The 15700-nt window shown below is 36.4% G+C and overlaps 2 protein-coding genes across 5 annotated transcripts in view; both read left to right on the top strand.

The window, feature by feature from the left end:
* Positions 1-15700, top strand: part of ASNS (asparagine synthetase (glutamine-hydrolyzing)) — an 853397-nt gene that overhangs the window by 461355 nt on the left and 376342 nt on the right. The gene's annotated exons all lie outside the window — the stretch shown is intronic.
* ICA1 (islet cell autoantigen 1) overlaps positions 1-15700 on the top strand; it is a 76266-nt gene that overhangs the window by 16623 nt on the left and 43943 nt on the right. For all 4 annotated transcript variants that reach the window (XM_035545175.2, XM_035545176.2, XM_035545173.2 and 1 more), the window contains 4 exons: positions 816-987; positions 3540-3612; positions 5271-5394; positions 7671-7869. In XM_035545175.2, coding sequence (XP_035401068.1) covers positions 816-987; positions 3540-3612; positions 5271-5394; positions 7671-7869 — 568 coding nt within the window. The remainder of the gene's footprint in view (positions 1-815; positions 988-3539; positions 3613-5270; positions 5395-7670; positions 7870-15700) is intronic.

Raw genomic sequence — 15700 nt, 5'->3', positions numbered from 1 at the left:
TCGTGGCCGTCTGATGAAGTTCCCACTGACTGGAAGAGGGCAAGCATAACCCCCATTTTTAAAAAGGGGAATAAAGGAAGACCCAGGGAACTACAGGCCAGTCAGTCTCACCTCTGTGCCCAGCAAAATCATGGAGCAGATCCTCCTGGAAACTTTGCAAAGACACATGGAAAATAAGGAGGTAATGGGTGATGGCCAACATGGCTTCACTAATGGCAGATCGTGCTTGGCAAATCTCTCTCTTGCACCTACATTTATCACTTGGTGATTGCACAGTGAAAGTAGTGGGCTATCTTGTACATAGTGTGCTCAAAAGAGATGAGTATCCTTCTCTTTTTTATTCAATTAAAAAAAAAGGCAGTAAGTAATCTAATTCCATTCATAAAATGTACTTTGTGAAATCCTGACAGTACTAAAATTGCATGAAAATTGCTGTCTGCTTAAGCAATTCTACTAGCGCTCTTTAAACTTCCCTATTAGCTATATAAAAATAAAATTTTAATTCCAGGAGCTATAAATCGTTCCATAATGCATTGGGAAGAATTCTTTGCAGTTGATGATTTGGAAGTACTACACACTAAATACATTCATGTTATATGCAATGTATTATCCTCCAAAGGAGGATGGGAGATGTTGGTGGAAATATATTATTATTTTAATTGGTTTGTTACTGATGCATAATGAGGAAATGCATACTAGAATACGTGTCTGCATGTAAATGCAGTATTCCCAATAGGGGTGTATTAATCTAGCTTGTTAGTCTTATTTTTAAGTATCCTATTGAAATTTTGTAATTTTCTTCCTTAATATTTTAGTAATTATCCAAGGGAATTTTATGATCAATATGCTCAAAGCCAAGAAAAATCTGTGGTCAATAAAATGCAACAGAAGTACTGGAAAACAAAACAAACCCTTATAAAAGTCACAGGAAAAAAAGAAGATGAACATGTTGTGGCTTCAGATGCAGATCTGGATGCAAAGCTAGAGGTTTGTAACGTCTACATAATATGTGTTCTCTGATAACTTAAACTGTTTTCATTTCCACCAAGCTGCTAAGATGTGTACATATAGATACCAGATAATAACATATATTAATTTTATCATTGTTTTTGTGTAATATCCTTTCTAATTTCAGACAAACATACTTATGCAGATGTAGGGAGTCTAGTGGAAGTTTTGTAATAAAAAACTTTATTCAGAACTTAACATTTCTCGTACCTATTTTCAGGTGTTGAGGGCAGGTTTTCTTCTTTTTTGGTGGCAGTGGGAGCAGGACATCACCCTTTGTATCAGCCATCCTTATCCTTTCCTTATATCAGTTTAAATCATTTTTTAAAACAGTAGACTCTAGCGTACGTAAATGATGTTCTTTTTTATAGCTATGAAATGCCACATTGTAGCATATACCATAAAAAATAGAGTATGCAAAGAAGGAATAGATGCACATTGCCATTGCAGTCTGTTCTCTGAGGCTTTTGTGCAGATTACTGTTTTTTGACATGACCAAAGGCAGCTTCTGAAAGTCTGTGAAGTGTAACTGAGAGAAGAAATCCTACTGGGTGATATCTGCAGTCCTACTGTCAGTACCCTCAGCCCCACTGGAAAAGAATTAAGGTTCTACAAACTGAAGAGCTTAAGCATCTTTGACACAAATCAAAAGACAGAGAATGGACTTCCAAAGTTAGCAAGTAACCAAGTGTTGTGGTTTAGCCCGGCTGGCAGCCAAACACCACACAGCCGTTCGCTCACCCTCCCCCCTCCCTCTCCGGGATGGGGGAGAGAAACGGGAAAGTGAAGCCTGTGAGTTGAGATAAAGACAGTTTATTAAGACAGGGAAAAGAATAACAATAATAATAATAATAGTATTAATAGTAATAATGTGTACGAAATAAGTGATGCACAATGCAATTGCTCACCACCCGTTGACCGATGCCCAGCCTATCCCCGAGCAGCCAGCCCCCCACCCCGGCTAGCCACCCCTATATATTGTTCAGCATGACGTCAGATGGTATGGAATACCCCTTTGGCCAGTTTGGGTCAGCTGTCCTGGGTCTGTCCCCTCCCAGCTCCTGCTGCATCCCTAGCCTGCTCGCTAGCAGGACAGAGCGAGAAGCTGAAAAGTCCTTGGCTTGGTGTAAGCACTGCTCTACAACAATTAAAACATCAGCATGTTATCAGCGCTCTTCTCATTCTAATCCAAAACATAGCACCCTGCCAGCTACTAGGAGGAAAATTAACTCTGTCCTAACTGAAACTAGGACACCAAGTTAGCATCTAGATAAATTTTATTTCTATCATTTTATTACATAAGGGCGAATATTTTATGTCACTGTTTTTCTTAGGAAATTGTGGACTTAGGAATCTCAGTTTCATACATGTTTGAGCTGGAATACAAGAGGCGCTTTTACAACAATCAAATCTTTGTGGTCTACTTATTGTAAAGACAACTTATAAAACTTGGAAGATTTTAACTATGTGTGTGGCCTTCATAGATAAGTTTTAAGTCAAAAGTATTGGTGTTAAACAAGCTGAAGAAGCTGAAATAGTATTTTATTATATATTTATAAAATACTATTTCAGCCTGATTTCCTATGGTGCTTCTTGTGTGGCAGATTGATCAGGAAGGATGCTTTGTTACTTCATGTGGATTAAAAATAGGGCAATTTGTGTTTACCAAATAGAAAGTACAAACATGTTTTCACTTGAACAGTTTCAAAACTGCAAGTCATGCTCTCTGCTGAAAAGACAAGATCCTAGTAAACATACAGGAGGTTAAGCAGATGCAAAAGGATGACAGTTACTGTGCCAGCAGTCCATTTTACTAATATTTGCATGGCACTTGATATAGCGGAGTTGAGGTTTAAATTACAGTCTAGAGGTTTTAGATGAGCAGAAAGAAAGAGTAGTAATTTCTGTTTTCCTGTTAATTCTCCAAACTTAGTCAAGAGTGACTTTTTTTCTCTACTTTCTTTGAAAACTGCTACTCTGTCAATTTGGTTAGAATACCAGAGCTGTGACAGTAAAAAGTCCATTTTAAAATCAAAAACCTTCCTGTTGGCATACCCATGCAAGTTTCTTCCACTAGATTTTGTGGTATTAAAAATTCAGTATACATATTGCCGCTTATCACATTTCATTGAAACTACTGACAGCCTTTTGTTCTGTTGAGGGTTGTTCAGAATCAAAGATTTATGCATCTTCATATGTATCAAAAGATAACTTTTTTTTTTAAAAAAAAAAAAAAGAGTAGTTTGGTTAACTGTGAGCTGTTTGGAATAGATCTGTTTCTAAAATTATTTTTGTCTTTGCTTACCTTTATGTTTGGGTTGTCTGTCTATAGTTTCAGTGGACAACTTGATTGAAAGAAAAGCACAATTAATAAGGAAAAAATACTTTCAAGCTTGAAAGATTACTCAGTGTTCAAGAAGGAAATAGTGATCCCTAATAATTTCTACAGAAATAAAGACAAGCTCTTTCTTGTGTCTTAATCTTCACTGTTTCTTACATACACTTTTTTTTTTATTCTTTTTCAACTTCAGCTCTTCCATTCTATTCAGAGAACGTGTATGGAGTTGCTGAAAGCAATAGGACTTTATCAGAAAAGGATTTGTTGTAAGTATGAGCAAGTACAGTAGTTGATAAGGCACTCTGCAATATGAAATCATCTAACAAGTAAAAAAGTAAAAATGAAACTGGAGAACTACTAGTTTCATCCTAGTTAAAATTAAAGGTAACATTCCCTGCAGACAATTAAATGTAGACTTCTTTAACTGCTTAAAGATCTCCTAGTTTGTGTTAAGCTTTATATTTGATGTTATACAGTGAAAAGTGGCAATTATTATGGGAGAAAGCTTGATTTTTTTTTGAGTTTTTTTCCATTAGTTGCTGTGTCCATCTAAATTGAGAACTTTTGAAATTCTAGCTCTCTTCTGATCTCCTGCGTTTTTTAATTGGGATTAACAATGAAGAGTATTGGTCTTATTACTAGTTGTATAAGTAAGTAATCTGTGCGATTATGATGAAATTGATTATGCTGACTTGGCTGCAACAGGTGGATGTTAATTAGCGGCAGTCATTAATGAGAGAGAGGAACCTCATTTAGGAAGTTTCAAACAGCAGGTTGTATTAAATGACCTAAAGAAGAAATTCCCTCCAATCAATATTTTTGATTCTCTGATACTGTGATTTCTGTCCTGGAAAAGAAAATCGGCTATGGAAACATCTTTTAATTTACTTTCTTTTTGTTGAATTTTATGCATATTTTCTCCATTCTTTCCCTTTTCTTTTGCCTGTCCAAAGAGGGTCTGAGATGATGTTTAAGGATACTAAAGTAAAATTGTAATACAGAATTAGTAGTGTATTTGAGTTCAAGAAGTGTTCCACAATAGCGGGTAAAATCTCTTATGCAAAAATGCGTGTGCATACTCTGGCAAAATGCGCTGCTATTAGGCTGCAATAGATTTGACTGTCAGCATTTTAAAAATGACAAGAGGACTTAAAAGATCTTTTTTTCGGTATACTAGACTATTCTCCTCATTAAGCCTGGGAAAAAATAGGCTCCATAGGAGACAGCCACTTAAAAAGACGAATAGATGAGGCCACAATGAAATGCTTTTGTAAGGATGTGAGATCGTGAAGACTTATTGTTCCAATTTGGACGTAGCCAACATATCAATGCAGAAACACTTTTATTTTTCTTGATCCTCATTTAAAAAAATGAATTCAGAAATAGTATTTTTCATATAAAAAAAAAATCAGTGTTGTAGTAGAACATGAAAAATGGAGACCAAGAGAAAGAGCAACTAAAAAAGTTTTGGGTAGTATAGCTAAGAATTAGCTTCAGCGAAAGTATGCTAACTAAGATCAACTGAGGTAGTCCATGTGCTAAAAAAGGATAATGAAAGACAAAACAAAACACAAGACAAAAAGATACTGTAATCAAGCCTCAAGTGGGCCCTTTATGCAGAGTCTAACCAAGCTATTTTTTTTTGTTCAAGAGCAAAGTAGCATGTTTCTCCTACCAGACTTTAAGCACTGACAGAATTTTGTGATTCTTGTTAAGTACAGCAACCCCATCAACAAATGTCTCAAGTGAATCATATTTTCTGATTGAAGATATAAATATATGTATAAATACAGGAATTCCATGGAATTATTTTTTTCTGTGCTGCTTGGATTTGGAGTGACTTAAGGTATTTGATGTTAGGACAACTTTAAAACTGTCAGAAACCTATTAAATTACGTTTGACCACTCATTTATTTTTCATTAGTTCTGTCTCAGGAAGAAAATGAATTGGGAAAATTTCTTCGATCACAGGGTTCTCAGGATAAAACGAGAGCAGGAAAAATGATGCAAGCCACAGGAAAGGCTCTCTGCTTTTCTTCTCAGCAAAGGTATGTATATCAGCGTTACCATCCAATTGCATGGGATAATGGAAGTTTATTCATCATTGCCACAGTTCATTTTGCTATTTGAGATATGAGGAACCAAGTGATACAAAAGTTGTTATCGACCAAAACTGCTACAGTATTGGCAATATTACTGGATTGCTGTGAGTAGTTTTGCCTGATGCTGGTTTTTGTCCCATGGACCTGCTATGTCTTTTGATCTGCAGATTTCCCCACCTATGCCTGTTCAGATCAGCATTTCTAAAGCTGTACAGGTGCTATCTGCATGGCCTTTCTAGCAGTGGGACAGTAAAGGAGCTGATATCAGCTCCCTCTCCTGCTTGATGGCAGTTCTCACTCTGAAAAGAAATGCTGCTACAGCAGGCCTGTTGTAAAAGTGTCTGGGTCCTGGGAGAGTAGGAAGTGCCTTTCTGGACTAGAGTCTCATGCATTAAGTAGACAGAGAAGAAAGGAATCTGCCATTTCCTGCTTCAACCTTACACAAAAGCCTCCAGGAGAAGATCCTAGGTTGCAACCGAACTCATGCAGATTGAGTAGGAGCAAATTGGTAAAACGTAAGGAATACAGAAGGACTCATATCCACATAAACTCTTGCTTTTACCTAGAGCTCTTGACACAATGACCCTGTGTTCATTCAAAGAGTTTAAAAGTAACAGTACTTGATGGTGTTATGGATTTTACTATATAAGGGTTTCTTCTGGTTTTGTGAATTTTTTTTTTGTTGGTTCCCTCCCGTTCCATATTGGTACTATGGAAGCTTGAATTTCTCCATCATTCAGACGGGAAAATTCAATTCCATGACAAATTACAAATTAAATTCTATGCTTTTACAGGATTTTGGGGGGTTCTTAAATCTGTAAAGTTTCACGATAATTAGCTTAACAGCACAGCTGTTTGGCTCAGAATAAAACATCACATACCAAGCACTGAGAATTTCATGTTTATCTTGGGCTAGATTTTGGTCATTAGCACATCCAGTAAAAGCTATGAGTGGGATCTTCAAAATACATGTAAGGCACCATTAAAAACCCTAATGATTTGCTTCTTTAAAAAGCTTAATGTTTTTTTAGAAATCCCACTGTATGACATGTCTATATAAGCTGAATTTTTCCTTTAAATGGCTGTTTGTCTGCTTGTAGAATGTGAAGAAATGTGCATTGCACCTACAAAAGCCCCAATAAGAAGTTCACATTTTGTCATCTGCCTTACTTGATGCATTTTTAAGGCATCTTTATAAACAAACAACCATAAAAATAGAACCAGTTGTTTGTCTTCCTCCTCTTCTTGAGCCATCCCCAAGCTCATCTTGGAGTCAGGACTGCTCTTATTTATGTTGTATGCCAATAGCAAGCTGGAGAGCATGTAGATGAAATTTGCTGGCTATTGGAGCTGAAATTAGAAATTCTCTCATGCCTAGGAAGTCCCTAAGTGGCAAATTAAACTAGCTGTACACTGATGTGGAGCTGATTGAACCCATTCCAGTGAGGTGGCTTCTGGCAACAAACAGGAAAGCAGAAGCAGCAGGAGGAAACAGCAAAAGTTGGAGTAATTCTGTCTAGTTCCGAGATCCCATTAGGAGCTGAAGTGATGGCATAGGGAAGACAACAGTGTCCCCTACTGCCTCTCCAAAGTGTGGTATCTGGAACAAACATGTAAGAAAATGCCTAAAACCTTCCCAAAGATAAATGTCCTTCAAAGGAATTGTTCAGATTCTTTAAAAAGAAAAAAAAATCAGATAATTATCCACTTGACAGATGACTTCTTTATTTACGCATACATTTAAAGATTAAAGGCTAATAAAGTACTTTTTTTGAGGCTTAACATGACAATCCTGATGCGTCTGTGGTATGTATCCAGTAATAAATTATCTCAGGTATATTCTTACATTTGTTAAATGCAACTGACAAAGAGGAATTTTAATAGCATAAATACAAGCAGTTTGGCTAAATAAAATATACACATTAGTAAAAGTTCCTTTTCCACTCGTGTAAGAGAAAGGAACTGTAAAAGGTAACTCTTTGAACAGGAGTGTTGCACGCACAATATATGTGTAACATTACCCCATTAATGCATACCCGCAACTAACCTGTAGAACTGTCTGAACACAGAGTTAAGTGTCTGAACACAGAATTAAGTGAATTATTTTAACTGTGTGTCTTTTGATTGCTAGTGAAGTGTCAGGAGTTCTATTAATTTGTGTGCTTTTGGGGAACAGCTTCTTTAATGTATTCTTTCATTCATTCCTTCATGCCTTCCCCCAGATTAGCACTGCGTACTCCTTTGAGTAGACTATATCAAGAAGTGGAGACTTTCAGATATAGGGCCATCTCAGACACATGGCTGACAGTGAACCGAATGGAACAGTATCGGACTGAATACAGAGGAGCTCTGCTTTGGATGAAAGATGTGTCTCAGGAGCTGGATCCAGATCTTTATAAGCAGATGGAAAAGTTCAGGAAGGTATGACGTTTCCTGTAGTTTCCTAGAAGGGGATACCTGATGAATGACAATGGAGCGTGATTTTGATTCTTCTGAGGAAGACATAACTCAGCAGCGCTAAGGATGCCATTAATCGTAACTTATCTTTTTCGTGTGACAGAACTCCAATTATTCTGATATGGAATACAGTATCCTTCACAGAAGAGTGGGCTGTAAGGGAAGATATGATAGTAAGAAATAGCATTTTTCAGTAGTCAATTCAATTTCAAGCTAAATCTTCATAATTTAAATAAAATATATGGTTTAAAGAATGTTATCTAATTTTAAATACTTAGCTGTGATGCCTGAGTGACTAATGGAAGAAGATATGTCTTCTTTCGGCCGGGAAATGGAAAATTGAGTTTTGTAACTAAAATGGACAGAATAACAGAAATGCCATAGCATCAGCTGATAAATCTTTGGGTGCAGTCAAAGGCCAGCATTTCAAAATTGACTGTTGTAGGATTTTGGGGAGGAGTCGCAAAGTTGGAATTCAAGTTCCTCGTGCAGTCCAGCATAACTCCTGGGCAACCGCTAAACACTAAAATAGTTAAGAATGCACTCACCATAAATTGTCTTCCCTCAGTGCCTCTCAAGTTTGCTATACTCCTCCCCTGCCAAAGGGCTTCCAACAATCACAAGTTATAGAGGATAGTCTGCAGATTTCCTACCAGGTGTGAGGATGGAATTTATTTGGGCTGATTCTATTCAGGAATGCTCAGGAGACCTTTGCATTTGTTAGTGAAACTTAAAAGCTTTTAGACTATAATGTTCACAGTTTGCTGTTTGTAAGTATTGAGTATTATGAGGAGTTAATATTCTAGCTATAAGTTGGTGGCTTGTGCTCTGAGTAAATGCAGTAAAAAAATAAATTACGAACACTCCAATAATTGAAAACAGAGGCCTAATAACAGAAATTGCATTGAAGCACATGCATATGTATGCATGCGCATGTAGCCTAGAGACAGGTAACATAGAAAAGAGAATCCCTGTTCATTAATGTCTTTCTGTAAGTGAAAGTGTTTTGAGATGAAAGTTGCTTAATTTGGGATTTCAAAAGCTTGACTAAGCCATCCTAACGGGAAGGAACCTGTATGCATACAGACTGCGCCATTTTTGCAAACTGAAGTGGTGACAATAGCAATTAAGAAAGGGGTGGAACAGATGAAACTCCAACTAGTCATCTAATCTTTATTTAATATCCTTCAGTACGGGATATTCCTGTAAGTCTTGTGGCACCAGACATGTATTTTATTATGCCTTGTGGGAAATGTTTATAATGGCAAGTTCTTGCAGGTAAAATAATTGGTATGGTCTTGGCCTCAGCCGATTGCTTATGTAAAATGTTTGATTTATTAGAAAAACACTTAAAAAATGGAATGTTAGAATGAATAAAGCAGTGCTGGTAATGGTCATACAAAACTGATTTATAGCTTTCTTGCAAAATAAATGCTATGGAAGGTATAAATTATATAAATGGGAAAGTAATTAAAATAATGTATGCCTTGACTTGTGAGCTGCTGTAGTTAAAAAATTACATGTGAAATTTCAGCCCTCTTGTGTTGCTGTGCTTCAAGGTCAGCAAAAATATGACTTTTTAAGCTCTCATAAAACTTAGTAGCATTTAGAATTTCCCTATTTTTACCATGTTAAGTATATTTGAAATATTTCTTGGTCTAAAATGAGTTATGTTCTGACATAAAGAAATGATCAATGTGTTAGATGTAGATTCTAAAAAATTATGTAGCATTTCCTTGAATAGCTCAAAAATATCTTGGAGAAGGTCTTTGAACCTTTCTTTTCTCTGGCTGTCAACACAAAACCTTTCAGGTCACATTGTATTGCAGAGAGCAAAAAGCTCTATATTTTGTAGCCAACAAAGTAAAGAAATGCTTTTGGTATCAACTTTCCTATGTATTTTAACACCTGTAAAAAGTAAACTTTTTCTTTATTCATTTTGGAAAAACTTTAGAAAAATAAAATACTAAAGCATAATGTACCTAGATGGCTGTTGCTGAACAGGGCACAACTGTATGTTTCTATTGCTTTATGAATGTAGTAGACAAACATAACTAACGGTGAATACTGCAATCCTAGTTATAGGAGTTCTTTTGTCTTTTTGTTATATTTTTGCTTGCAGATCTTAATTGTACCATAGTGTGGCAGTGTAATGCAGGGCTTTTAAGGCTTATTTTGGATCTCTAACAACAATTTAAGTCATGCTAGCTTTGTGTTGAGAGAGATGTTATAACTATGTATGTAGGGGTTTAAATTCTAAAATATACCATCACCAGAGAGAAGTGTTTGACCTGGAGCTGCTTATGTAGTGATACACCAGCAAGTAGTTAATGAAGCTGGACCTGACAGAGCACTTGAAAAAAAAAGTTTTCTTCAGACTTCTAGTTGTAAAAATCCTAAGTATTACTTCACTAAACATCTTTTTTTATTTCAAGTAAACAGCGCTGGTTTAGAGATTTTTAATTTACCTTGTGCATCAGCAGTATTTATATCACTTGGTGATATAAACAGTCACTTGGTGACTGTTTTTCAAGTTTGTAGCCTTTTATAATGTAATCCTAAATATATCACTATGTATATAGATATGGTACTTGTTTTAAGAGACCAAAGCTAAATCAATCCAGATGGGTTTTTCATACCTTCCCTCAGAGCAGCTTAGGCTAAAAGATCAATAGTTGAGTCAGTATTTTCAGAGCTGATAAAATCTGAGTTAAAACATTGACATTTTTGTAGCTCTCTTTCCAGACAGTGGGGTACTTGAAAGAATTTTCTACTGCTGGTCCCAAGGCATCAGTGTAAAGATGCTAGTTCCAACAATATTACAACTTTCAAAGTGTTCCAGTGCTGATTTTTCAGCAATAACCTGCAGAACAACCCTTTTACACTATTATTTTAAGATCCTTGTGATTGTAGCTATTTGAGTCAAACCAAGGAAACAGGTAAAGTATTTACTTCCTCACAGAGTTGTCTAAATGCTATGTACCTCCATTGTTGTACCCCCCATTTGGGGGACATTTGTCGTTCTCTTTGGTTTTCCTGTAAACAGATTTTATGGATGCTCAAGTGTAGTACTAGTTACAGTGACCTGTCATCCCCAGTTTGGAGTCTGAAGTGTTGCTGGAGAGAATCTAACCAGTGCCTTGCTGTGCGATGCTGTGATATGTAAAAGAATTCGAACAAGTTAATGTCCCCTTACCAAATTCTCCACCACTGATCAGGTGTGTAAGGCTCTTAAGTTTAAGCTGTTTTATTGACTGTACACTACAGCATGAGCTCTGCTGTGATACTGTAAAATTACAGACCAAGTAGCCCAAGTGATGTTGGTCCCTGGGTCTCCTTGCCACAGTTCTGAAAAACATGCAAAATTTTCCATGCATTTCCTGAGAAGGAACATACTAATGTGCAGTGATAGGCTATGCCACAAGGCAACAGCATCCCATAAGCTGCCTATAAAAACCAAGGAAGAGTTTCTGTTCAATTTTACTTAGCTAAGATATCTCAGGTGCTTATACAGGGTGACATAGAGATTCTTATCAAACCTAGACATTACAGTGCCTCCCATAACATGTAAACAAACAACAACAAAAAAAAAGCTAAAAGAATTATCATGCTTCTCTTCAGGCCAACTATAAAACATATATATATATATATATATATATATATATATATATATATATTTAATCTGTCAGATGGCAGTGTGCATATATATATATATATATATATATATAAATAATTGTTACATTGATAGAGCAAATTAATCCTTTCCATACATATGTTTTTTGCTTCCATCGTCCTTCTGCTCTCTGCCTCCCCTTCATTCTGAGGTTCGAAACACAGCTGGGGCAGCTTGGTAAATACTAAGAGCAGCCATACTGGGATCCCTCAGCCACGCTGTGCTGCCTTGGTATCCCAAGACCTGGGCACATGAGCACTGGGGCTCAGTTTCCCCCTTCTGTGTAGTCCTCTCTGCTGGAACTGCTTTCCTAGGAGCTCTGCTTCTGTAAGAACCAAACAAAGCTTAGGTAGGAGGAAGAAAAGTTTGAAACCGTGCAAGGGTAAGAAGCAGTGCATGGTCTGTTTGCCACAGAGCATTGTAAATGCCATCAGATTCATCTGCTTGGAATACAGTGCAAGTCCTGTCTCTGTGGTACTGAGATTTTGCAGCAATAAATATGTTTGTAAGGCATTGTGTATTAGGCAGGGGTACTGTCTGGAAGAGGAGCTGGTTCTTGATCAATATAGTTGTGTGGCAGCTGGGGGGAACAAGAAGTGTGGTTTGTGCTGGGCCTTCTTGTTCTGGGAGATTAGACAGGCCCTACCCCACAATGCAGCACCCCAAACTACTTCAGTGATGCTGAGGAAGTGGCATAGATCCTACTATGGAAGAGAAGTTTCAAGGATATTCCCAGTTCCCCTAAAAATCCTAAGAGTTATAGGACCCTTAATGTCTAGCTGTTACTTTTCATGCAGCTGTGAGAAACTTGCAAGCTTGCGGCTGAGTTGTTTGGGAGCTGTTTATCTCAAGTTCTTCCTAGTTGTAGCACTCTATATACTTGAAACAAAATTAATGCCCTTAAATGGCATTTTAACGTTAAGTCTGGCAAAAGAAAAGGCAAAGCAGTGAGAAACAGGAAGGCTCAACAAGAAGGATTTGTAATGACTTAACGATCGTTTAGACTTGTTTTTATAACTGTACTCATGTAGGGAGTGGCTGGTCTGCACAGTTCTCTGTTAAATGTCTTTTAGGAATGAAAAAGTTAAAGCTTGTGTGAACAGTTGGGGAATAATGAGGATCTAAGTAAATCCATTGATCAAAAGGTCAGAAGGGAAACATTTAAATATATGTATATATTGTAAAGATTTCAGCAAGTATGGATAAGATACATCTGCCACAGCCTTACAAGGAGGGCTTAGGAGGCTGTGGTCACCCCTACAACTTTCTCTCTGCTGCATCCCTTGCCTGTGAGCTGTGCCTGGTGTGAGTGCGCTTTGGCTTGTGCGGTGCTGAAGGGGCTGCATGATGTTACAGCATCATCTGCTGCTCTCCTTCCACCCCCAGCCCATTGACATCACAGCTGCAAGCAGCCCTACAAACCTGGAGGCACTATGGAAAAGTGCTCAAGGATTGTTTTTTTAATTGTCTGTTACATTTAAAAACTCTTGGAAAGCTGAGGAAATGCAAAAGCCTAGGGAGGGAAAAAAAATAATATGGTACTGATCTCTGAAACAAGACCAGACTTGGCAGTTCCTATCCTTGTAAACTTAATTTCAGTTCATGGTAAAATGACAAAAAGAAAAATCTGTAGGCGTTTAGAGGGTAACAAAGTGAGAAGCAGAAAACAACACAGGTTTATAAATAACATTACAGAATTTTGTGATGTTATTTTGTGTTTTTAATTCAAATTATGAAATTAGTAAAAAAAAAAAAAAAAAAAAACGCATTACGTGTAATAAATCTTGATTGTTCAAAAGTATTTGTTGCAGTTTTGTAGAGATTGCTGGGAAAATGAATTTAATCTTGCTAAAATAATAAGTCCTCTCAGGAGTTGAGAATGTTGATTGAGGAAGGTTAAAAACAAGTTTCCAAAACTCATAGAAAACAAGGATGGAAAATACCTTGAATATCGACTAAACTGTATTCCTGCCAGGACAAAATTGTGCATTTTGTAATACATTTTCCAAGTGTTCATCTAGTAAATATAATTCAGTTGAGGGTGACAGTCTTAGAATTTTTGTGGGTATTGGTTGTGTTCTAGTTTAATTATTTAAAAAGTCAACCAAAAGAAAATGTGCTAATGTTAATTACTTCCGCAGATGACAATGATCTGGAAAGTGTTTGGGTTTTCCAAGCAGTAAAGTATACCAGTATCTCAAAGAAAAAGTCTTTGGCCTTTGCAGTCACAGTGGTGTAATCAATAGACTTTCAACTGCCATAGTTATAAATAGCACTGTAAGGGATTCATGTTTAGACCCAGCTATGGTATTCACTGTTTACCATCTTTGTTTTGTTTAAATAGTAAAAAAAAAAAAAGTTGTAAACAGTAGTTAGCTCTGTTTCTTTTTAGGTGATACTTCCACGTCAACTTCCAAGTTTAACTTCATCAGCAAAATGTAAAGCTCTTTTGCCTTTAGGTGACAAGAAATAGGTCTTTGCATGCGAGAGAGCAGATGATTATTGCTGCTCCCCGGAAATGTCAGAAAGACCTATGCGTAGCTGTAGTAGACCACACAGTAGATACGAGATGTTTGTGGCACTCTAATGTGAAAAATAAAAATAATGCTGGCTTTTTTAATACCTATTAGGAATGTGAGATGGTAGAATCTGTCACTTCAGAAGTCCATCTTACTCTTGGTTCAAAACCTTCCTTGAAATATATAAATCCACTCAAAAAAAAAAAAAAAAAAAAAAAGAATCTATTTGCTAATTTGGAATGCTGCTACGCATTAGATGAACAGGTGAGCTTCCAGGAGACCTAGTAATTTTGCTGCAAGATAGCTGCATAGTCCAAAATTAGTTAGACATTATCACTCTGCGCTCAGAGATCCACATCTCAGTGTAGCAAGTGATGGCAGAGATATTAGCAGATTCTTATAATATGATGATAAACAATGCATACATTCTTCACTTGTTGTGAGGTGCTTGTGGCATCAAGACTACGTTTGCTTTCATTCTGGTAGAGAATAACAGAAGGAATGTTACCTCTTTTTAGCATTTTTTTTTATTATTTATTATGGAAGTATATTGTTCTGGAAGTGTTAAATTTAATGATTTACCTGGAGTCATGGTAATGAAAATCAAAACATGTAAAAAGTGCTCTTTGTACAAAATCGTAGCTTTTGCTTTGTCATTATTGTCTCTCCGTGTAAAGTCAGGTGGAGTTTAAGTGCTGAGAATGTCGTCTTTGTGCAGTTCCTGCTGTAATGTTTTTTCCAGGTTCTCCAATGTCAATTTCAGTAGCATTAAGTGGAGAAACCAAAACAGTCCAAGATACCTTACATACAAAATACTTAAGCATTTTTAGTTGGTTGTAAAAGATGTACTTCTTTTGACAGCATGACCTTAAGCAGAAATGTTTTTCACAGTGTAAGTATTTTATAGTCTTATAAATTTAAATTACCATTTCAAGTACTATTTGTAAGGATCGCTGTAGAGAATGAGATAAAATCAATGATTTTCTGAAGCCATTTCATGTATATTAAATATCACTGATGATTGTTACTGGGTTAAAAGCAAAGTAACAATTTGTGATAGAGATGCCCTTTTAAAAGCATGATAAAAGGATGCTATTTAAAAATAGAAGCAAGCTTCTTGGAACAGATTACATCATCTTAAGATGTATTGCTTGTAGAATATAGTTGCTTCCAGAGGTTGATGCTTGCCCTTGAGAGGTGGTTCATCATCTCTTCAATTATTTTTAAGAAGAATTTGAGATATGAGAGCCAGCAAAATGGCTGTAAAAAGAATAAAAATGAAGTGTCAGACTACAAATACAGTATATTTTTGAATGATCTTGTTTAATGTAACCTAGCTGAGATGAAAAAAGGTGGACTTGGTTTAATTCTTGTGCAATTTCAGACCTTTATGTATACCAAGAAAAAGCAGGCTAAAACTGCTGTTCTTATAATTAGAAGAACTTGTAATGCTTCAACAGAATATAGCAAATAAAAGTATATAATAATAATTTTTAAAAAGATAAGTGATTGAAATCAATAATGGTGTTAAGTCAAACTTTAACATTGGGGTTTGTAGCAATAATTATTGCATTAAACAAGCACTCTCAAATATGATGTGAGA

This window comes from Cygnus atratus, chromosome 2, assembly GCF_013377495.2.
Source record: "Cygnus atratus isolate AKBS03 ecotype Queensland, Australia chromosome 2, CAtr_DNAZoo_HiC_assembly, whole genome shotgun sequence".
NCBI classification, from domain to species: domain Eukaryota; kingdom Metazoa; phylum Chordata; class Aves; order Anseriformes; family Anatidae; genus Cygnus; species Cygnus atratus.
This window is presented reverse-complemented; position numbering and strand designations above follow the sequence as displayed.